The following is a 25,222-nucleotide window of genomic DNA, read 5'->3' as shown; positions in this document are numbered from 1 at the left end:
CTCCCTTGAAACTCTACCAGAGATGACACTTAAATTAAAAAGTCTAGTCAAAGGCATTGCCAGTTCCCTTGCACATTCTCAAAAACTGGTGACTTCTTGTATGTGGGTTTTTCTGTGAATGGAAAAGGATAATGAGCCATTAGGAAGTTGTGTCACTAGTGTGTGTCTAGAAAGGAGAGACAAATGTGCCTTTCTTTTTTTCTTCTTCTTTTTTTGACTGTGAAGTTTATTTTAGAATGCTAGCTGTTGAGATGCACTAAAAATGTATCCAATGTGTCTGCACCAAACAGCAAATACATCATCAATATAGCACAGCCAGACCACTGGTTTGGGTGTAGCTATGCTGAGTGCTTGATTTTCAAAATGTTTCAAGTAGAAGGTGGCTAGTGTGTGTGTGTCTTGGTGGAGACCTATAGCAGTCCCATCCACAATACATGGTGTATTTGAATAACTGAATTATATCAGAGGGGAAATGTGGCTTAATAAAGTCAAGAGTCTGCTAAAGGAACAGCGATGAACAGTGAAATAATGTCGAGGGTTACCATGTGTCAGAATCTATTAAGGTTAAAATTTTTTTTATCATCATCATCATCATCATCAAATTCCTGCCATGTACCCTCAAGGGGTGTACAGGATATGACAGTACTACATGAAAAAATTACATCATTACTAACTTCCTATCTACAATTTTCCTCCAAATCAGTCTGTTACTTGTCAAGACTCCAACATTATCAGATCTTATATTTCTATCGTCTAAGGCACTTTGTACCATATCAATCCACCTATATCTTGGTCTTCCTCTGGATCGTTTTCCTGCCAACCTGGCAGAGAACACTTGTTTTGCTAATCTTTCCTCTACCATTCTATTTAAGTGACCATACCACCTGAGATTAGCTCTGCTAATGCATTCCTGGATGCTGACAATGTCAAGTTCTTTCCTAATATCCTCATTTTTAATATGATATTGCCATTGATGCCATCTGTTCACGCCCCTAATCTTTCTCAGGACTCTCATATCTGCGGTCTCTAGTCTTTGGTCAAGTGTTTTACTTCTGACCCAGCTCTCAGATCCATAAGTTAAAACTGGTTTGAACACTGTCTTGTATACAGCTAATTTAGTGTTTTGACTAATTTCTCTCTTATTCCATATAAATTTATTCAGTTTACTTCCTACCATATCAGCTTTGTTGATTCTGTTGTCTATTTCCATATTTAATTTACCATATTCAAGTCTTGCCTAAGTAGCTGAAATGTTTTACTTGTTCCACAGGTTCTCCGTTCACAACACAGTTGACATTTTCAATGATTCTGCCTATTTTCATTGTCTTTGTCTTTTTATTGCTGACCTTCATACCATATCTATTACAACAGCTATTCAATTTAGTCAGAGAATCTTGCAGACTTGTAGCGGATTTATCTAGAAGTATAACATCATCCGCATAAAGCAAAGAGCTGACATTAACATCTCCAATTTTGATATATCAGGTTTAATACCACTTTCCTTCATAATGTGATCCATATAGATAATGAATAACAGAGGGGATAATATACATCCTTGTCTCACACCAGATTTAACATTAAACCATCTTCCTGTACTTCCTTCAATTCTAACTGCTGACTTACAACTCAAATACAGACTAAGTATTGCTTGATATAATGCCCCATTGACACCATATAACTCCAGCGTATTGAATAGCTTCTCTCTTGGCACCTTGTCATATGCCTTTTCCAAATCGACAAAACTTAAATACAGATCTTTGTTATATTCCCATGCTTTCTCGACTATTTGTCGTAAAGTGAAGATCTGATCCTGACAGCGTCTATTTGGCCTGAATCCAGCTTGTTCTTCACCAAGCTTTTCTTCCACAATTCTTCTCAACTGTTTCTCAAGTATACTTGCATAGATCTTGCCAGGAACACTCAGTAGGGAAATACCTCTGTAATTCTCACATTCAGTTTTATTTCCCTTTTTATATATGGGTACTATGAGAGCTCTACTCCAATCATCGGGAATTCGTCCCTCTGTCCAGGCTTTCTGAACTATGCAGTGCAGCTACTGTAAGACTTTTATACCACCATACTTCAGCATTTCTGGTCGAATATCATCTACTCCTGCTGCCTTTCCACATTTCAAGCCTTTGATGGCTTTTTCTACTTAGTATGGATATGTATTCCTGACTGCATGCCTGGGCAGTGTTTTTTATCACTGTGCTGTCATCACTGCTTGTTTCATTTAGCAGATTTTCAAAGTAACTACTCCATAATTCAAGGATATCTTTTTCTCCTGTTTTCATGTCACCTTTATCATCTCTAACTCCTTTTACAGCACTCTTTCCTCCATTCCTAAGTTTCTTCAACAACCTCCAGAATATTTTGCCACCTTCTTGATATTTATTTTCTATGTTCTTGCCAAAGTCCTCGCATGACTTTTGTTTAGCTAGTTTTACACACTGCTTAGCTTTCTTACATTTGTCTCTGTATTCTGTAATAGTAAAAGCTGACTTATTTGAGAGGAACTTTTGATATGCTTTCTTCTTTTCCTTCACTGCCTCTTTAACTTCCTGTGTCCACCAGGGAGTTCTGATTTTTTTATCCTTGCACACAACCTCACCACATGCCTCTCTGGCAGAATCAATCAATGTTTTCTTCAGAGTTTGCCACTGAATCTCCAAGGTTTGATTCCTGTTCTCAAACTCTTTCATTTTATTTTCAATAATATTTCTGCATTTTAGTCTACAGTTCACATCTGAGAGCTGCTCAACTTTTATTCGCTTTAAAACTTTCTTACATGTTATTCTTTTCAATATGAAAATCAATTTAATCCTGCTCAAGACTAAATAGTGATTGCTTCCAATTTCAAATCCTCTGTACACTCTGGTTTCCTGCACTAGGGAGAAAACGTCAGTATCAACAATAACATAATCAATGAGACTTTTCTCATTCCTAGCCTCTTCTCTCCATGTGAATTTGTGCACATTTTTATGTTGGAACATGGTGTTAGTAATAACCAGTCCATGTCCTGAGCAGAAATCCAACAGATATTTGCCATTATTATTAGCTTTGCTCTCTTCTCCAAATTTTCCCAAAATATTTTTATATGGCTGACAATCATTTCCTACTCTGCTATTTAGATCCCCAACAAGGACCAACTTTTCCTTTTTCATTGTGTCAGTTGCTTTTTCTAAAGCCTCAAAAAATTCCTCCACTTCTACCTTAGTAGAACCTTCTGTGGGACCATAGGCACAAATAAGTCTCATTGTCCAGTTCCCCATTCTCATATTTGCCCACATTACTCTACTTGAGGCTGACTGCCATTCAAGAAGATTAGCCTCGTATTTTGTGTTGAATATTATGGCTACTCCTTTTCCTTGATTGTCATTGCCTGAATATAACATTTTGTATTTATTGCTCAGAAAGATCTCACCAGTTTTGGTCTTTTTTGTTTCAGTCTCCCCTATTATGTCGATCTGGTACTTATCTAATTTCTCAGCTAGCTCCATTTCTTTGCCATTCAGGCTTCTTACGTCGATAGTACCGATCTTTAACTCTGGTGATGTTGAGTTGGGGTTTGTTTTCAGATTTGTTCCAGTAGCTGACTTTTCGCTGTTCGCCCTGGTTCCCTGGCGAAAACAACGGGGGGTCTTGTTTAACCGGGCGATGCCCCAGCCGGCATGAAATTTTGTCATGTTGTACCATCATTTTTTTTATTTTGGTTTAACCAATAAGAATACAATTTGGTCGGCTAAATCCCAAATTGCCAGCCCATCCTCGTTCATTCAGTATCAAAGTAGATACCCAACAGGGTGCACCACGAGAAGGTGAGGATTGGACATTAGGTCAGAAGCCCTGGTCGGTTCTCCGCATTCCTTTAAAGGCTATGTGGAGGTCTCCTCTCAGTTAAACAGCTTTGACCCTTAAGCACCCCAATTTTTTTTTTTTATTGAAGTTTTAAAAGTGCAGTAAATTTTTAATAGAAGAGGAAGAGTTGCCTGTGAGGGGGGGGGGGTTGATTCGGATAAATGTTTTGACCATTTGTAGATGGGGCTGTCTCTGCTATGAACTACTGCATGAAGGGATTTATCAGTTTTGTGAATTTTGGGAACCCCATATATCCTGAGTGGTTTGACATGAAAAAGGTTTAAACATTGTGGTAATCTCTTTGGCTCAAGATGTAACTTAAAAAAAAAAACATTCAGCTGATAAGAAGAAGAGTCATTAATGAGATCACTGTACTTTAAAATTCAATAAAAAATTTTTTTAACTTTCAGAGGTTTTTGACATCGTGGTCAGCATTGACATTACTTTACTATTCACCAATGTACCTTTGGCAGACTGCTAATCTTATTGAGCCATGTTTCCCCTCTGATATAACTGATATATTTCAGTGAGATGATGACAATTTATCAACTTCAATGCACTATCAAAACACAGTCTTGTCTTATTTCATACACAAAATATGACATATTGAAATAACTTTCATAGCTTACAAAGGTAAAAAAATATATATACAGAATTTTATTCAATAACTCCAATATACAGTCATCCCTCAACTTACGTCAGGGTTCCGTTCCATCCAGCAGAATGTAAGTTGATACATTAAATCAACAGTTATAGGGGTTAGGGACTGAACAGCTGAACGTGGCATCTTGACATTGAGTACAGTGCAAAACATGTAGCACATCTCACTTTTTATTACCAGACTTATGCAGACCCTCCCTGAATATTTGCATGGCACGTAAGATGTCCAAATACTTTGTAATGATATGCATGTGTACAAAGACAATAGGACTTTATAAACGAAGATAAATGGTTTTACTTAAGAATTTATAGGCTGGCCTGGTTGGCTGAGTATTAACATATCCACTTTCCAGTCAATGGCTGCAGGCTAAAATCCTGTGAGCCTGGTTGGCCGAGTGGTTAGTGTATCCACTCTCCAGCCAAAAGGCCGCGGGTTCGAATCTAGAACCTTCACTAGAATACTAGTGGTGGACAGTAGGTGGCGTTGGTGTAGATGTTGCGGTTGGTGGATGAAGGTTGAGTGGTGAAGATGAAGAATTGTAGAGTAGGTGCCCTCCCTCGATGAGTCCTTGGACTTCCTGGAGGTGTCAAATAATAATAATAATTATTATTATGCATCTATTAGCTCTTGTTATTTTCTCATAGATTTTCTATTTCTGCATTTTCTTTATATGTTTTCATTAGTGTTGCTCCACTGAACTGGTTATTACTATTCCTCTACTTCCTTAAGCTTATAAACATGAAAGGAACTGTTTGTCAACTGTGTGCTATCCAGTTTCCCAAACCTATCGAATCACCTTCAAATTATCTTTTATTCCATTGTAGCACTGGAACAGTCTTATTATTATTATTATGTGACACCTCCAGGAAGTCGAAAGACTCATCGAGGGAGAGTGTGCAAACAGCATCAAACGATTGAACCCCTTCCAACTCCTAACCGCGCTCAAACTTACTTAACTTTTTGCATGAGCCATTAGTAATGGAGGCTCTACCAGTCTTCCTCTGAGTTTTCCTCAAGGACTGGAATCTCTGACTGTTCAAGAAACACGTTTCTTAAATGAATATATAGCTACCATAAAACAACATTTTTAATGATAATTAAAATACTGCACAAATATTTTGGAGTAAAACTAAATCAGTCCATTTTCAGTATAAATATGAGCATTCAAACAAGTCAGAACATTTAACAACTGGCTAACCTTTAAAGCAAATGCTGCAGGCTAGAGAAACCAAAAATCGTATAAAATAACTGCAATTACTGGTCTGTAAACATGACTAAGCAAAAATAAATAAAACACTAATTATGGTTGCTTAGAATGAGAATTTTTCAAACTTTAAGCAATGACATGCCATCATTTACAAATCATTAAAACCTCATCATTGCTGAAAGTAAAAAGTGTGGAGGATATCCTAAGAAACTATAATTAACATTTGTTGCTCAGTTGTTTTCCTAAAACAGTAATTTATTTTACCTTGAACAGTTAACTGATTGTTAAGCATTCTACCAGCTTGAATGCTGGTTTTGTGTTGCTCCACTAGTTAGTTTGCCTGTTAGTTTCAATCCAAAATCTAGATAGTATTTTAATTATCATTAATGAATTGTTCCTATCATTGTTATATGTATTTTCTTAATTCCAAAGTCACAAATCCCCCTTCTTCCTTCTTAGCCACTTGCTTACATACAGCATTGATGTACTATAAGTTTTGCAGACTCTCTGTGTGTGTGTGTGTGTGGTTGGCACATATATGAAGTAGGTTCCAAGTTTCTGGCCTGACACCACCGAGAATACTATCTATGGGGAGATTAGTGTACCAGTTTCAATTCTCTACCTGCATCAATCAGTTGGAGGCACTCATTGAATAACATATGGCATGCTAAGTGGCTGTAATGTTAAAAATTGAGTACCTTGCTGTGATCAAGTTTTTCAAAGAAGGGCTTTTTTCGAGTGTTATCAAACAACGATTGGATAGTGTTTATGGAGGAATGAGCTAAAAAGTTTTGCCTATGAAGAGAGTGAAGATGATCCTCGTGATGGTTAGCCTGTGGAAGTGATGACTGAGCGGTTCCTTTTCTCTCTTGTTGAGGAGGAACTGCTCAATAACAGATGGATGGAGCTCAAAGAAACTTAAGCAAGGTTGGGGCTTTCTTTAACAACCATCTTTTGCATCATTCACAAGAAGCTTCACATGATGAAGGTCAGTGCAAGGTAAGTGCCCAAATTTCTCTCTTCAATTCAAAAGGAGCATCATGACCTGTTCCTGCAAGTTTTTAGAGCTTTGTTAAGGAATCAGAGAGGTGCTGGAATCCATTGTCATAATAAAGGACCATGGTTTCACCAGGGATGAACCCATGGTCCTTTATTATGATCCTCTTTCCAAAAGGGAATCCATGGAGTGGCACAAACCAGACAAAGCACCGTAAAGAAAAGCCAAAGTCACTCAGTCTACCAAGATCGTGACAATCTTCTGGGACTGCTGAGGAATTCTCGAGTGACTTCAAGGAAAGGAAAACCACTGTGAATGCAGAATATTATGCTCCACTCCTACACAAACTGCTTGATGCCATAAAGGAGAAGAGACGAGGAATGCTGAGTCATGGTGTTTGCCTGCTTCACGACAATGCTCCAGTCCATTACATGTTGCAAAGGCTGCAGTGAAGGTCTCTGGCTTCCAAGAGATGGAACACCTACCCTACAGCTTAGATCTAGCACCTAGTGACTACTACCTCTTCTCGAAACTAAAGAGAGACCCTCAAGGAAGAAAATTTGCAATGACAATGAGGCAAAAGATGCAGTTTTAGGTCATTTTGCAGACAAAAGTATAGACTATTTTTTCAAGTGCATAGAAATATTAATTCAAAGATGTAAAGTGTGTTGAAATAAAAGGAGATTACGTTGAAAAGTGACACAATAATTTTCTTTCTATTACCTTTAGTCAGGTTGGAAACTTATGGAACACCCTCGTAAAACCTGTAAGTATTCGAATTTTGGCTGTTTATATTCATTTTACAAAACTAATATTTCCCTTAATGTGTTAAGCTGAATGACCTGTCACTCATGTAACTTGGCCTTATAAAAACCTAATTAAAGTAGTGATAGGATGGGTAATTCTATCTGCATAGTTCATTGCCTATCAGTGCACATAATGTATCTGCTGGTTTTTCTGTCTTGTGAATGAAAAACCAAGCTTTGAAGGGGTAAAAAAAAACCTATCATGTTGGTATAAAACTGGCCAACTCATGTTCAGTTTAAAAGAAGCCAAGCCCTCTTAAAAGCTCTTCACATTCTAGATGAGATTTAAACCTAAGTCTTACCAACCCACAGGCACTGTTGTTACCAAGCAAATTACAGAGGCTCCAAATCTCCCAACTGACAATTTTTTAAAATTTATTTTTTAAACTAAACAATACTTAAATGTGTACTATTTTGGAACACTTGCAACAGACATGCTGGGAAAAAAAAAAGTTCCATTTTTAAATTCCACATCCACCTGTTTCAATTCTACTTACAAAAATCATTATTGTTGACCACCATATTCATATAAATATACAAAGCTTGACCGTTTACATTTATATTGTGATAGATCATGATATATATATATATATATTTGTTTAAATAAGTTTAACTCCATTATTCTTCATATTCTCGTGATCAGTTTAAATGGATACTTGCCAGTGATAACTAGTATGTGCTCACTTAATCCGAAAAGTAGTTATACTATATGTTACAGGTAAATCGGAGAAATATAACTGTACGTAGTATGTCTGAAGAACAAAATCAGTGATGAGTATCAATTTTATATAAAAATGTTATTACTCTGTTAAATATTCAATACCAATACCAAACATTTATGGTTCTGTAGGTTTTATAAAAGTATGCTCATTTTTCTTTTTAATGTGTTAATATCAATACTTTTCTAGTTTTTCAATATGACATTGGAGGGGAAAGAGAGAGAGAAGAAAAGCTTTCAACACATACACACACACAAAAATTTAATCAGTGAAACACTACAAAATGTACAAATGCATTGTGAAGGTAAATTCTATAGCCACGTCCAAGATATCAATTAAATTAACTCGCCCTAATTTCAATTTTTTCATCTTGACAATAAGATGTGGTCAGCATCATGTTAAAATTCTGATAAGTTAAATAGGAAGGCATTTCGAAGTAAGGACTGTGGAAGGAATAAATGTTAATTTATCAGGTGAACGTTACTTACGTATGTATATTATTGCAGATCCACATACTTGAAATTGGGTGAAGAACCATCCTCAGATGAGTAAGCTTGATAAACAGTCCAATCAGCACACTACTTAGAAGTGTCCTCTTGTTCCGAACATAGCAGGAAAAACTTCACATGTAGTAAAAAATATTCACGTGTATGTATGTCATCTGTGAAGCAACACAGTGAGACTAGAGTAAGATATGCTAGAACAACAAATGGAAATTCGAAATTGGGTATACCACATAACAAGGAAAGAAATGGGTAGATCAAAATTAAACACATAAAAGGAAGTAGAAAGTTTCATTAACTTATGTTTCAATTATCTTCCCCAATTTCTTTTTCAATTTTCTTCTGCCCATCTTTTCCTTCAAAGTTGCATGCTTTAGAATTTCCCATAACTATTCCAAGCATTCTGCTAACCTTTAGTATTCTTTCCCTTCCCACCAATTTTAACATGCATAAAAATGACCAACTCATAAGTGGATAATATAGTCATGCTACATTTATACTAATGATTGCTGATTAAAATAGCAGTGATTACAAAGCAACTTTGCAAATAAAGCAAAATTTTGTACTGCAAAAAAAATACAGGTACTATGATGTTTCATCACAGCCTAGTTTATTTTGAATTTCAGTCAGTTTTTATTCTTATAAGTGTACATCATCACATTAGATGAATAAAGAATATCAGAAGTTATGGGACAGACAAACTAAACAAAATTATATTATATGCAAATTTAATTATCAGATGCTGCTAGATATTTCAAATCCATCATCAATGAAACTCAAAATCAATACTGTGGCTAGTAGTACCTGGATAATATGCAATGTTACTCCTTGACAATCAAGTAAGTAACCAGTAGCAATATCTCAAGTATTATTATTAGCATTCTACAATGTAGAAAAAAAAGATACTTCTATACTTTTCAAATCAAAGACAATTTCAACTACAAAGAATATGAACAAATTTTTACTAGAACAAAAATTCTTCCTAAACTCCACATTCTTTAAAAAATGCAAACAACCATATCAATACAAGAGAAGGGTAAAAACTGAAATGAATTCAGATACTACCCCACCTTTGACATATGCCTAATCCTTGTTGAGTTTGGTATGTTAATGAGGTTTTGGTAATTCTATTAATCCAATTCACTTACTGGCATAGCAACAGTGATAGGAAATGTACATTATGACCTTGTGTGTGTCACTGCTCTACCCACTATAGCATTGAGTGCACTGCATTGCTTTAGAATTTCAGTGCAGTGGGTAGAATTTCAGTGGGTAGTCAGTGCAGCAGTAATAAATGTGTTCAAGACAAGGTATGTATGTGTTTTGTAGTTTCTAAAGAGTTCGGTGTTCTTCATCAGGGCTGTCCAACCTTAGGTAATCTGAGGGCTGCATTAAAAAAAAAAAAAAAAGAAAGATTATCTGAGGGCCGCACCCAGATTTCAAATCAAAGACAATTTCAACCACAAAGAATATGAACAATTTTTACTAGAGCAAAAATCCTTCCTAAACTCCACATTCTTTAAAAAATGCAAGCAACCACATGAATACAAGACAAGGGTAAAAACTGCAATGAATTCAGATACTTTTCCCCCCTTTGACATATGCCTAATCCTTGTTGAGTTTGGTATGTTAATGAGGTTTTGGTAATTCTATTAATCCAATTCACTTACTGGCATAGCAAGTAATAGGAAACGTACATTATGACCTTGTGTGTGTGTTACTGCTCTACCTACTATAGCATTGAGTGCACTGCATTGCCTCTGGTAGGTAGTGAGTGCAGCAGTGCAAATGGGTTCAAGACAAGGTATGTGTTTTGTAGTTTCTAAAGAGTTTGGTCTTCAACATCAGGGCTGTCCAACCTTAGGTAATCTGAGGGCTGCATTAAAAAATAAAAAAATAAAAAGATTATCCAATATTTATTATCCAGAATAATAAATACAGAACATATATATTAAATTACTTGGAGAGTCCTACCGTTAGGTTTAGCAAGCACTTCAAAAATTTCATAAGGAAGAAAAGTCATGATGCTTACAAAAGTTTTTATTGAAACAGTAAACAAGAAATAACTGTTTATTTCATTTTAGCAAGAGCTCTGCGGTAGTTTGGCTTCATTTACTAAAGTACCTATATCAATTTTGATGCTTGTAGTTGCCAATAGCAGTAAATTTGCAAGAGAATTATCTATCAATGAACATCTGTACTTTGATTTAATAAATTTCATCGTTGAAAAAGTACTTTCGTAAAGATGTGTGCTCCTAAGCATTGAGCACATCTTTGGTTGTTGGACGATAAGTTGTAATAAAATTTATACACAGAAATAAATCACAATGAGTATCTAGTAATTTGGTGCGCAGCAGTGACACAACCTCGATAGCTGAACAAATTAACAACACTAGCTGCACACTAATCAAGCACTCACATTCCCTGTGAGTGCCCAGAGCATGTGCATTGGAACAAAACAGTGTAAGAACGCTTCTTTGACACATCTGATATCTGAAAAACACGTGGGTATATAGTGATGTAAAAACACCAAATAAAATTACCAACATCGAGATAATCGATTAGTGATAGAATTAAAATATCTAATACGCATCGTTTGATTCAAATTGTTATTTTATTTTTTCGCTCGTAAAAATTAAAACCCACAGGCAGGCTACATCCGGTCTGCAGGCAGTGTTTTGGACAGTCCTGTTCTACATTATTACCTCCAGGCCTCTATCAACTAATAAGGCTCATGCAGAAAAAAAAAAATTCTTTAGAAACTACAACACGCATTGTACCTTGTCTTAAACACATTTAGCACTGGTGTACTCACTACCCACTAGAGCAATGCAGTGTGCTCATTCACCACTCACCATGCAAAAAAAAAAAAAAAAAACTCTTCACTCCTTCACATAACTCAGCTTATAGCTTAACCTACAGCTTCAGGAGATGAACTTTGTTTCTATCATTATCTATTGGTCTATGCAATTACTCCTCTATATCTGTAGGCTCCTCTCATCAATTAAGTTGCAATCATATCTTTTCCCTTCTATCTACCAAGCAAATTTCTTCAATCTGTCCTTGTATTTTATTTCAGTCCAGAGACATCTGCCTCTTCTCTAACCAATTCAAATCCTCTTTTCACAGAAGCACATCAGAGCTCTCTGCCATTGTTCTCATCATTTTCTGAATTTAGCAACAATGCAAACAACTGATCTCCTTTCAAAACCATGAACTATCATCAACATATAAAGATTCTATATGAAATAATTTTTATGAAGGATGAGTTATAAATTATACTACCTATAATGGATATTATCTTCAATCTTGAAGATCTTAATTATGTACAAGTAATATTTAAAGTCCACATTAAAATCTATATTTTTTGATCAAAATTAAGGAGTAACAAATTTCAAGGTTTGTGCGATCCTTACATATTCATTTGCTGTGCGGCAGAATTTTACGACGAAGAGCAAATTGTTTATAAATGACTTGCCTGATAAATGAAAAAGAAAAACAGTAAAAAAATCATTAAGACAGAAAATAATGAAATTAACTCTTATCATAATTACTTCTTTAGCAATAAAAAAAGCACAAATCAAATAATTTAAACTGAATTTTAGTTTATTGTCCAGTATGTATACCAATATATATGTCATAGAACAAGTGAAATTATCTCTCTTTGCATGGTTGTTTCCAACCATGCAAAGAGAGATAATTCCATATGTTTCCATATAATTCAGCAGAAAAAGAATTTCAAAGAATACGATGTTGGCACATTAAAAAATTTGAAAGTTTACAAAAGAACTCAGCTTCCAAACCTCAACTACCTCTCAATATGGTAATAAATCTATCATTCCTTATCCCGAAGCCATCAGCATGCTCGCATATGGCTACAACTTCGCTATAGCACCTAAAAAGATCCCTACAGAAGAAATAATAATACAGGTAGAACAAGGTATCTGCAGTCTTCCCCACCATATTATCAGACTGGATGTAACCAGTCTGATATTGTGTTCTTACCCAAGCCAAACCACCAAAAAGCAACCTATCAAAAGAAGAATTCACAGATTTTAGCACACTGCCACTCTTATCCCTGTCTACAACAAGGCTTTAGAGATAATTCCATATGTATAATCTTAGACATTATTTTTGACAATTTTCAAGGAGAACCATATAATGAAAAAGTAGAAATATTCAGAAATTACAACCAATGGGTTTTAGCAAATGACTATAAAAACTCAACATTTGGAAAAGAAGTTTTTCACTTTTGGCATTTCTCAAATCAAATTTCATCATACTGATAATCTGCTTGCAAATAGGAACTTCAATAGAAACAGGAAAGATGGGAAATGTGTATTCACCCAACTATGATATGCTCTGTTTCTACTGCAAACTTCTATGAAACATTTACAGGAGAAATAAAATTAATAAGGTTCTACCCTCCCCTTATTAGTTTCATCAAAGTGAAATTTGGGATGAAAGTATAAATGATAGCAAAACTTCAGTAATTTTTACTGAAGGATTAAAGATTAAAATATTTTTTGTTTAGTTAGTTTCAGAACAAAAAGCAATAAGATATCTAAGAAAATATAAATTTAAAGACCTTCCTAGAAATGAAAATTTGCAATATAGGGAAATCTGCAAAACAGGAAGACTCATCAAAATTTATAAAAGCACAACCAGAGCTCCTTAAATGATGTATGCTGTCAAAGACAAAACATTATTTCTTGAGAAATAAGTAAAACTAAAAATTTAACTCAATCAAAATAATACTGTATTGCATATACCATGCCAAAAAACGTGGTTCTAGTTTCAGATGTTGTGATAATGAATAATACTATTATACTATGCTTTGTTATATGAGTGAACAGTATATCCTTTTCAACCAAGAGGCTTTAGATTTGAATCCTGCTGCAGGCATATATGCTTGTGAAGATCTTTAGGTGACAGCAGAAATTTACTGCTCGGTCATGCTGTTTAATGAGGCCTTCAGTAACTTGAAAAAGGTTTAATATTTAGTATGGAGCAAGATTTCTGATTATCAAATGCTAAGCGTGTTGTGGTACTAATGGATGATGGATTTATAATCTACTGAGTGGAATTCATAAAAATAATCACACACACACACATAAATAGAAGAATGAGATTATGAAACATATCTCTTCTGATTGTATAAGATCCCATCCTTACTTGTTGCTTAAATTTAATTTCAGGAAAATCTACATTATCAACAATTAAAACAATAATGTCAGTCAAGTTATCACTTCTAAATTGCTGCAGACAACCTCTTGCTTTCTCAATACTTCACACTGTTTTTGAATATGAGATTTTTTTTATTTATGAGATATTACTTTTTTTTTTTTTTAAGATGATGATAAAACAGCTGATAATTAAACACTTGAAATTGGTTCAATAATGTAATTTGTAGTAGTATCAGATGCATTTAATTCTCAATCCTTTAAAACCCCAACTTCCATTTTGGTCTGGTTGAACTAAAATTGTACAAGAGACATTAAGTCTCCTGTACAACAGTCTGATTTGGCTGAAGTCATGACACGCTTTAAGGGACTTCAACAGTATTCCAAATTGATTAAACATAAATAATGTGACTTAATTTTAGTCTGATTAGGATAAGTATTTCAAAGAACCTTAAGCAAAATTAGAAACAACTATATTCCAAATTTAGTCAAAACTTGAACAATGTAACCTGAAGAGAAATCACCCTCCATTTTAGAGCCCCAATGGGATATTTAAATTTTCAGGAAAATTGAAGCATCATAAGAAAACTCTGTTGAATGTTATGATATGGAGGAAGTGATTTCCCACCTTTTCATCTGTTGGGACTGAATTTTTCAAAGAACCATAAGCAATGTTGGAAACTATTCCAAATTCGAAATCTATTGAACTGCTATTTATAGAGTGTGAAAGTAATCCACACCTTCCCCAAAAAAATCTCCCATTTTTTATCCAAATGGCCAGAATTTCTTGGGACTGAATTTTTCAAAGAATCATAAGCAATGTTGGAAACTATTCCAAATTCGAAATCTATTGAACTGCTATTTATAGAGTGTGAAAGAAATCCTCCCCCTTCCCCCAAAAAATCTCCCATTTTTATCCAAATGGCCAGAATTTCTTGGGAAGTTCAGCCATAATTATACTCCAAATTTAATCAGAAATGATTGAACAGTGTAGCCATGTAAACAAATTACCCCCCTCCAGCAACCAAAATGTAGAATCCAGCCCAGCTGGCAAACTAGATTTTACCAGCTGGGCTGAATTCTCAAGGAGCATCAACAAGAGGCAATATATTCCAAATTTGGTTGGAAAATGATACTTGTAGTGGTATCTGCAGAGAACATCTCCCATTTTTATTTTAGTTTGATTGAAATAAATCATATGAATGATGCAACTTATAGAGGTGTGTATATATATCCAAGGGAAGAAAAAAAAAATGTTTTGAGAGACATTTTTTACTGTATTTTTAGAATACTATGATTTTTTTTTATTAACTGGTCTGATTGCTTCAAATCTGGCAAGCTGTGTCCTGCTGAATATCTCCAATGAATGAAAATAGCAGATTAATAATCAACTTGTTATAGCAGTTTGAATGTAACAGTCAACCTGCTATCCTTGATAACAATGATTACAGGAAATGTCAGACACCTTACAAAAATCAGCCATTATGGAATTAACCACTGGTTCAACTCCTATCTATGTAATTAGAATATATAAAATAGCATTAACATTTTAGGAACAAAGCTTAATATCATATTTAACAACTAAACATTTAAATGTTTGGCTTGTACTAAAAACCAGGCATCTCTGAAATTGATTTCAATAATGAGTCAGATTCTGAAAGGCCCTCAGGTTTGAAAAATGCAAGGAATTTTTAAGTTTAACTCATAACTGGATTTGCTTGACTCATTCTATAATGCTATCATATTAAAAGAAATGAGATAAAACGCTCCTCAAATCATGAAAGTAGACTTTTTACCACAATTATAACACACGAATGGAAAAAAAAAAAAGGGGGGGGGGGGGAATGGGCACTACTGTCTTATGGACCAATAAATATTGGATTAAATACTTTACTCCTAATTACAATTTCAACACTTAAAACAATCCGTCCCACATTCAACTGTGTTAGAGTTTTGATATTTTATTATCTATACTTTCATTATCTAAAACACGCTAAAAGCTATTAGTCTGCTAAAAATATCTCTAAAACACCAAAAATTATTAGTATTTTAGAGATGCAATACAGGTATACCTCAGTTATATGACACATTAGGTTCCAGACCATCACAAAAAAGCAAAGTGCTGCTTCCCCCCCCCCAACCCCCGCTTGTAGATTTAATAACATTTTAAGCAGTCATATGTGTGTAAATGACAAAGTTTTTCCATTTCGTTAATAAGATTATCACATTTACAGATAACTGTAATATTCATTGATGTAGCACTTTTTTTCACATAACTATGAACTTTATCTCTGTTTTAAACAACTGTAATAAGAGTAGGTTTAGCCTGCAGCCTCTTTCACGGTTAAATACATCATCATTATCAAATTTCTGATAAGTATCCTCAGGGGTTATACAAGAATTTACGATAGTATTATATAAAAAAGTTACACTATTACTAACTTCTGACTAACAATTTTCCTCCAAATTATTTTGTTATTCTGTCAAGACTTCATTATCAAATCTTATATTTCTGTCTTCTAAGGCACTTTTTACTATATCAATCCACCTACATCGCTTTTCCCTATCAACCTGGCAAAGAATACTTGTTTTGCTAATCTCTCCTCTCCCATTAACACATTCCTGAATACCAACAATGGCAAATATTATTTTTCCTAATATTACTAAAATTCCTAATATTAGTTTTAATATAATACTACCATTAATGCCATCTGTTCACCAATTTTTCTCAGAACTCTCATATCTGTGGTCTCCAGACTTTGATAGAGTTATTCTAACCAAGCTCTCAGATCGATAAGTTAAAACTGGTTTGAACGCTGTCTTATATAAGACAGTGTTCAAATATATATATATATATATATATATATATATATATATATATATATATATATATATATACACAGTTTAGTGTTGACTAACTGCTTTTTGATTCCATATAAATTTATTCAGTTGGCTTTCTACCATACCAGCTTTACTAATTCTGTGGTCTATTTCCATATTTAATGTTACATCTTTATTAAAAATTGTGCCTAAATAGCTGAAATGTTTTACTTCCATAGGTTCTCCATTAAGAATCAGCTGATGTTTTCAATGTCTCTGCCTATTGCTGATTTTCATATCAAAAATTTATTACTTAAGTCACTCACTTTAGTCAGGGAGTCTTTAAGACTTGTACTGGATTTATTCAGAACTAACATCTGCATAAAGTAGAGATTTGAGATTAAAATCACCAATTTTGATAAAGTTCAATACCACTTTCCTTCATAATATGATCCATATAGATAATGAATAACAGTGGAAAAAATGTGCATTCTTGTTGCACACCTGAGGCCCTATGCTCTGCAGGGAGAGAAAAGGATAGATAAGGTAAGGTGTTGCACCCCTGATTTAACATCAAGCCATCTTCCTGTACCTCCTTCAATTTTAACCACTGACTTACAGCTCAAATAGACTGTATTACTTAATATAATGTCCCATTTACACCATATAACTGTAGTCTTTCGAACAGCTTTTCTCTTGGCACCTTGCCATATGCCTTTTCCACACCTACAAAATTTAAATACAGATACTTGTTATATTCCCAAGATTTCTCTACTATCTGTCTTAAAGTAAAAATCTTATCCTGACAACTTCTATTTGGCCTGAATTCAGCTTGTTCTTCAAACTTCCCTTCCACAATTTTTCTTACCCATTTCTCAAGTGTACTGTGATTAAATCTTACCAGGAACACTAAGTAGGGAAATACCTCTGTAATTCTCACACAGTTTTATTTCCCTTTTTATAGGTGGGTATTACGAGAGCTCTACTCCAATCATCCAGAATTTGACCCTCTGACCAGGCTTTCTGAATTATGCAGTGCAGTCACCACTTTCAAACTTTTAGATCTCCATATTTGAGCATTTCTGGTCTAATATCATCTACTGCAGTTGCCCTTCCACATTTCAAGTTTATGATTGCTTTTCTACTTCAAGTATGGATGGATATGTATTTTACTGCATTCCTGTTGGTGTTTTCTACCACCATACTGCTGACACTCCAATTTTTCAAATCTTTCAAAGTAATTACTCGAGACATCTAGAATATATTTATCTTAATTTTTCACGTCACCTTTATCATTTCTGATTCCTTTTACAGTACTCTTTCCGCCATTTCTAAGTTTTTTCAATAGCCTCCAGAATATTTTGCCACCATTATGATATTTATTTTCTACGTTCTTACTGAAGTCGTCCCATGACTTTTGTTTACTAGTTTTACACAGTGCTTTGCTTCTTACATTTTCCTCTTCTAGTGGAAAGGCTTAGACGTTGGTTATGCATTATTACTAAATGGCAACGTGACGTTGCCGAAATATTGGATTTGTATTAAAAAGTTATTTTAATGTATATCCTAGTCTACGTTGTTATTTCCCTAAACTATTTAGTAATAATACATTTTCCTCTGTATTTCCTAAGAGCACAAGCTGATTTTTTTGACCTCTCATAATTGGGATTACTCTAAAATTAAATGCAATCAGATTTCATTAGCAGTGATCCCATCCAGTAACAAACAGAATTTCACTATGGATGGCTGAATTTTAACGATATAGGTATTTTTAGAAAAGGATGTTTGACAGGAAGAGGACCTGTTATCACCACACCTCTTCATCACATTAATTGATGACAGTGTTAAGGATTATAAGCTAAAAGAAGAAAATTTATAGTAGGAAAATCAATCAAAATATACAAAAATATTTGTATATTTTATATACAAAGTGGTTTCTGCAAATGCTGTTTTAATTGCAAAATTAGAGAAAAATCTTTAACACAATCTAATGCCCAGGACATTAGACTGTATCGAAAAATTTAAAAAGGGGCATTAGATTGTAACACAGAAAGTGATGGCAAAAAAAGAGAGAATATTAAAAATATTAGTAAACAAAATCCATTATGATATCAAGGAGAAAAAGCAACAAACTTAAGTCTGAAGCAAAAAAAGTCTGGAACAGGTGCAAAGTTTCAAATACTTGAGACAGTGATAACTACTATTCCAAAAGGATACTTGAATGGAAAAATAATGGCAACTAGGTACCATGCATTAATTATACTACACATTAAACAGGATTTATGAGTAAGCAAGAAAGAGTTATATTTCTACCCTGATGCAGTGAAACATGGGCAATGACATTTACTGTCCTTATTAATACAGATAATTTCTGTGTCTGAATATTAATTCAGACACAGAAATGCATCAACTTGTCCTTACCCAAAAGACAAGGAGACAAAACAGAACTGGAGCTATTGAAAGAATCCTAAAGGTAAAATCCTTGCAAGAAAGAATTGAGGAAGCTCAACTCAGGCTGTTTGGGATGTAAGATGGATATGGACAAACTACCATGTAAAAGTTAAGGAGAGAGAGAGATGCAAAGAAACCCAACCCCATGGTACAACCCCTAATAAAATATCAAGACAACATGAAGGAGAATTTACAAGCAAAATAAACAGGCTAAGAGAATGAAATAAGAGACAAGTCTGGTGAACTCCCAACAAAACTTCTACACCACTGGGTAGAAGTTTTGTCTCTTAGAGGAGCAACTAAGGAAGGAAGGAAGGAAGGATATAAACCTATCTTCCAAACATTAACAATTAAAGTACTTTTTCACAGGACTGATATGTAAATTACTTGCTGCTACTGATTTTAGGATCATTACTTGTGTATACTTAAAATAAAGATTAATTAATGTAAATCCCTAACTGCCCAAATATTTCATTAGCACAAGTGGGGAAAATTATAATCTATTTCCATGCTTCAAGCATGATAATATGGAGATATACAGCTGTACCACATAGAAGCAACACATTTCAGTCACTGAAATATGTATACTGGTAAATTCATTGTGTTAATCAAATAGTTTTATCATATTACATTCTTGGAAAACATTCTGTGAAAAGCTTAAAGAGAAATTTTAAATTGGAATAGTAATGAGAGAATAACTGGATTGATTGGTTATACCAAAGCAAAGCTATAAATTATGTGTGTTTTTCTGATGTGTATGTTATGTAGAATGAAACTCCTAAGATTCTGGGTGGCAGAATGAGATTAACTTATTTTTATTTGAAAATATACTTTTAAATATTTTACTTGTATGATCGGAAATTAACCTAGACCTTTTCAACTGTTGGATATCACTACTAACTCTAAATTTCACTAAAAGAAATCATTAATAAATGGATCATCTTTTTTTTTTTCATAAACAGACATAATAATGTGATCGCAGATACATAATGTTATGTACACATATATAATGTTAATTGCAAAAGCCTCTGTAGTTATATATCAACAACGTCCTCTGGGTGAAAAGATCTGGATTTGAATCCTGGTCAGATGTAAAAGAACCTTTAAGGCTTTTCAACTAAAGGTGAGTTGTTATTAGTGTTTTTGTCACAAAGGCATTGTCAAGGAGCACAGTTAGCAATCAGACAATATACAACTCACAATATACAGTATGAGCCAACACAGAATCCTCACTAATGAGTAGAGGGTCAAAGTTGCAGGGTTGTAACAGAAGAGAGGAAGGATGAGCAGGAGGATTTTAGGATTAGTGTCAAATTTTGGGAAGCCTGAGACATTTGTATTATATAGAGATTTGGTGTGTTCTTGAGGATCTTAAATTTGTATTACTTCTGTACAATAGAGGTTCCTCTTCCCATTGCATCCTATACATGATCTGCAAGAGGTAATGCTAGCTGTTCTGGCTTTAAGGTAGAAGTTACCCAAATACATCAAAAATATAGGCCGAGTTTTCCTATATGGGAGGTTTGATCAAAGCAAATAGATTTGACTTTTAGCTAACTTAATAACATGCTAACAGTGCCAAAACTAACTGCTGTGATCAAATTTCACCTGAGCTAATCCACATCTGCAAAATGTTAATCTACTACCTTATATCTTACCTAAAGACTAAATTTCATTCTAAAACCACCCAAAGTTTATATAGTACTCACATTTTTGCAAACTAAAAAAAGTTCATTAACACATTTGCACTGGACACCGTCGGCAAGTGCAGAAACTGCTGCTGGGAAATAACTTTACCATATGCATGCTGATTTTGCATTAGGCAGTCACATTTTCCCAAAGCTTATATGGCATGTTAGTTGCAACTTTTTCAGTAGAATTTTATTTGTAAAATGTCTTAATGATATCGAAAATATGAAACGCGCACGCAAATGCATCTATCTTGAACCTCCTGAACAGCTGTCGAACCCCCCTCGATGAGTCTTTAGACTCCCTGAAGGTGTCAGTAGTAGTGTTATACTCTGAATGAAAGGAAAAGTCAAAACCTTTACCTTCATTCAGATTTAACACGGTTTATCAATTCCAGAGCCAGTATTAATATATCAAGAGAAAAATAACCAATTGTAATTTATCATTTACGTTAATATTTAAGAAAGTTTTACCTAATGCATCATATTGAAAATAATTAAGTGTTTTGTGAAGTTTAAACTATGTGTAATCTATGTAAGTGCTATTACAATGTTGAAGCAAAGGACAATCCAATTATACAGCAATGGCCCGAAGTCATACACGTGCACCTAATAGAACGTGCACGCTGATGTCCTCCGAAGAGCACACTAGGAGAGAGATTGGTGCTAGGTGCTGAAAGGAGTGACGCGTCGTGAGGAAAGGGAAAAATCAGGATGACGTAGGCAAGACACATAGGGCACGCGTTTTAAAAGGCGCTGAGGTGCCAGCTCGTGGCTTTTTTCTCGTTCCCTGTACTGGAGTGGTCATCGGCGGAGAAGTTCATCGTGAGGTCATCGCAGCAAGCAGCAGTATCCATGGGCAGTTCTAGGCTATGGAATGACCTGACATGGTAAAGTTCTAGATCATGCCAGAGATCAAAGACCCATGCCCCAGCCAATTAATGAGCAAGAAGGGAGCCAGAATTGCTTCCCCCCCGTCAGCGATGTGTCGTCCGAATTCAACTGATATGTAGAAAAGCCGTGGTAAATCTGGAAAGTAATCTGGAAATTAAAGGTGCTGTAGGGATACACATGAAGGCCTAGTGCATCCCCAACTACTAGTAATGTAGACTCTTAATTGTTATGTAAAATTGTGTAGGGGACAATAATTAGATATAGGTAAAATCCTCAACTCAGGACTGAGCCCTCATTGAAAGAACTTTAGGAATTATGCTGATGAAACTTAGGAACTCTTTACTTTAATTGGAATAATAGTGTGAAGATATTTGTTAATGTATCTGAAGTATAGAAAGAATAGCCTTTAATGATGTCATATATAAATGAGAGTTAGATCCTTGTTAGAATTAATGGTAGGAAATTATGATCTAATATGTTAAAGGAGATTTAGCAATCATAAGTGAAACTACTCACTTCCCAATATTATCAAGATTAATTTCATGTCAGTAAAAATTTCTTATAACATGTATTGTCTATTCAGTGAATTAAATGTTAAATTCTTTTGAAATGAATATGAAGACTTGCCTGATTTTCATTTTACTGAACCGTTCATAAAAGTTCGAACCAAGGCGGGAGGTAAGATTAACAAACATAAAATAGGGGGCTATGACTGCGAGATAAATCCTAACAGTGAGATTAATTGAGAATACTCTGCTAATTGTTTAAGAATTACGAGACAGTGTGCTGATCTAGATTTTGGTTCCATGAATAAATATTCATGAAATACATTTTAGGGTGGCGCAGTATAAATATAAATTTTCCCTAAAATTAACAAAGAACCAGTACCAGTATTGAAACAAAGGAAATGGCACCAATTAACAACATTTCCTTTGTCTTCATAGCCCACGTGCACATCTTGTAAAATTGCTCATCGGCCTAGATTGATAGTTAAGACATGACTCACTGATGTTAGCTTAAGAAATGACTTAAGGGGGGGTAAGTCAGAACAGAGGATAAATATAAAGATATATATATGAATACAAGTATTAAAATAAAATTGGAACCCAAGTTTAACAGTAGTAATAATAATAATCTTTATTTACTTTAGAAAACTTGCTTTACATAAACTGTATGGCTTTCTGGACCCAATGAATGCATTATAAACAGTTGTTACACATTTTCTGGAACTGAAAATTTGCAAGACAACGTTAGGACAAACGTATTTAGTTAGATACTATGTTTCATGCTACAATAAATCTGTTTTGCTTGCATACACGCAGCATAGTGTCTGTGGGAGGGGAGTGTTTTTCATAATAAAGTATCATTCCAGTTGCTTTTAATTATATTAATTGTTGCTAAATATAGTATGTAGACTGTTTGTCTCTGTACTGTATTTAGCTACTTGTTTTTCTTGCTTCTGCAGTATAGTCTGTTGAGAATAGAATGTTTTTAATGCACAACAGAAAATGCTTAGACTAGTAATCCCTTTCCTTTTCTATGCAATATTGAATATTCTCCAGCTGTTGAACACTTGAAATAAGCACACACAAGTAAATAGTGTGAGAGGATTTCAAGGGTAATAATAATAATAATAATAATAAACAGAATGGTATATGTAAATATACCATTGTTTTTTTATTACCTTTGAAATATGAAAAACAAAAGGAGATGCAGTGAATGTGAAAGTGTTAAAAGTAGCAAAAAATATTAAAAAAATCAATTGATTTCAACGAAAAAATAATAGAATGTGGACATGATTAAGAAATCTGAAAATGGCAAACTGACATTATAAACATAACCAGTTGAAGCAATTATTTTAACAATTACAACAATTTTAAAAGCAAAAAAATTGCAATTATATTCGCAATGCAAGCTATGTTCAGTTTGTAGTTATTTGTAAAAATGAAATATCATCAAAGAAATGTAATGTAATTGACAAAATTTGAATTCAGAATCAAAACAGAAAATGTTTAGTCCAGTGAGACAAAATGAAAAGTTATATCTTGTTCACATTATGTATTTTTACAATAAAAACTTTTATTGTAACAATACATAATTTGAACAAGATACGAAATCTTCATTTTTACTCACTGGAATAAAATTCTCATAGGAATATAATGTAACAAATAATCATATTGATTTGATTGAAATTTTTGATGCAACTGATGATGCACAACCTGTGTCTGCAAAAAAGATGCTTTTGGAGATTACTCACTATTTCAAAGTGCTCTGATTCTCATTAACTAGATTTAATACTTCAAATTTGCCACTTGACATTTTGTTAAATGGCAAGCCAATAAACATTTAGCTTAGATAGTTATAGCAGGTCAAATTTCTGCTCTAATCATTCTTGTAAAAGAAATCAGTGACTTGCTAACAGTATTTTTTTTGTGGTTCCGACCCACAAAAAAAATCCTTAGGTCACCATGACCTAAGGATTTTTTCCCCATTTTTATTAATTTTTTTTAATTGTATTTTTTCATTTATTTTTCCATAGTATGGAAACCCTGCTCTAGAGACCAAACATGGAACTTTCTCAAGCCACTTCACAACTCCAATAAGCACTGGTCTCACACCAGGCATGAAGTTCATATCAGGATTCGAACTTGCAGCCTGTTCATTGGAAAGCATATATGCTAACCACTCAGCTAACTTAGTTCAATATTCACTGTCATTTCTATCTCTCAAGTTTCCAAACATTCTCCTGCTAGTCACTTAATAATCATGTTAACTTTTACAACTCAACCCCCCCCCTCCAATTTTAGTTACAGCTTTGACTTCATAACACTAAGACCTTAAGCACAATGACAAAAATTCATGTATTTACCTTTTTCAGGAATGTTGAATGAAACAGTTGTTAATAATGCCCTTGTGACAAAGGCAAAAGTTGAAAGAGAATTCAATATCAATATAACTATTTTTTTGTTAACCATTAAGTCCCAAGATAAATGATAATGTCCAAGTTTATGCACACATTCAAAGGAAGGTCTCGATAGCCTATTATATAAAAATAATTGAATTAAGAGATGATGCTTTATCCTCTTGATAGCTATGAGTAAGGAATTCAGAAATATTCATCACTTTATAAGCCTATGAGACATACTATGCTCATGAACCAAATTTCATTAAAACTGGACCACCACTATCCCCATTTTCTTTAGCATTCATAATGAATTGTAATTATTAAAACCTTGTTCAATAAGTTAATAACATAAATAAAAATATGACATACTTCAAGATCTTTCTTTAATTTGAGCAGTTCTCCATTCTCAGGCTCAGTAGTAAGAGCTGCTTCTACCTATAAATATAAAATGTTAAATTATTATATAAAACAAAAGACTTGTTAAAATTATTATCAAAACAAAAGACTTGTTAAAATTATTATCAAAACAA

At 34.0% G+C, this 25,222-nt stretch overlaps 1 protein-coding gene across 3 annotated transcripts in view; it reads right to left on the bottom strand.

The window, feature by feature from the left end:
- LOC150106901 (survival of motor neuron-related-splicing factor 30-like) overlaps nt 1–25,222 on the bottom strand; it is a 159,259-nt gene that overhangs the window by 119,881 nt on the left and 14,156 nt on the right. For all 3 annotated transcript variants that reach the window (XR_016548334.1, XM_090392809.1, XM_090392810.1), the window contains exon 2: nt 25,062–25,127. Coding sequence is in view for 2 of the 3 variants with exons in the window: in XM_090392809.1 (XP_090248935.1) it covers nt 25,062–25,127 (66 nt within the window). In the remaining variant the exon portion in view is untranslated. The remainder of the gene's footprint in view (nt 1–25,061; nt 25,128–25,222) is intronic.

Source organism: Typopeltis vanoorti, chromosome 5 (genome assembly GCF_054136105.1).
Source record: "Typopeltis vanoorti isolate ZY-2024b chromosome 5, IOZ_Tvanoo_1.0, whole genome shotgun sequence".
Classification (NCBI taxonomy): domain Eukaryota; kingdom Metazoa; phylum Arthropoda; class Arachnida; order Uropygi; family Thelyphonidae; genus Typopeltis; species Typopeltis vanoorti.
The sequence above is the reverse complement of the archived record's forward strand: the minus strand, read 5'-3'. Positions and strand labels throughout refer to the sequence as shown.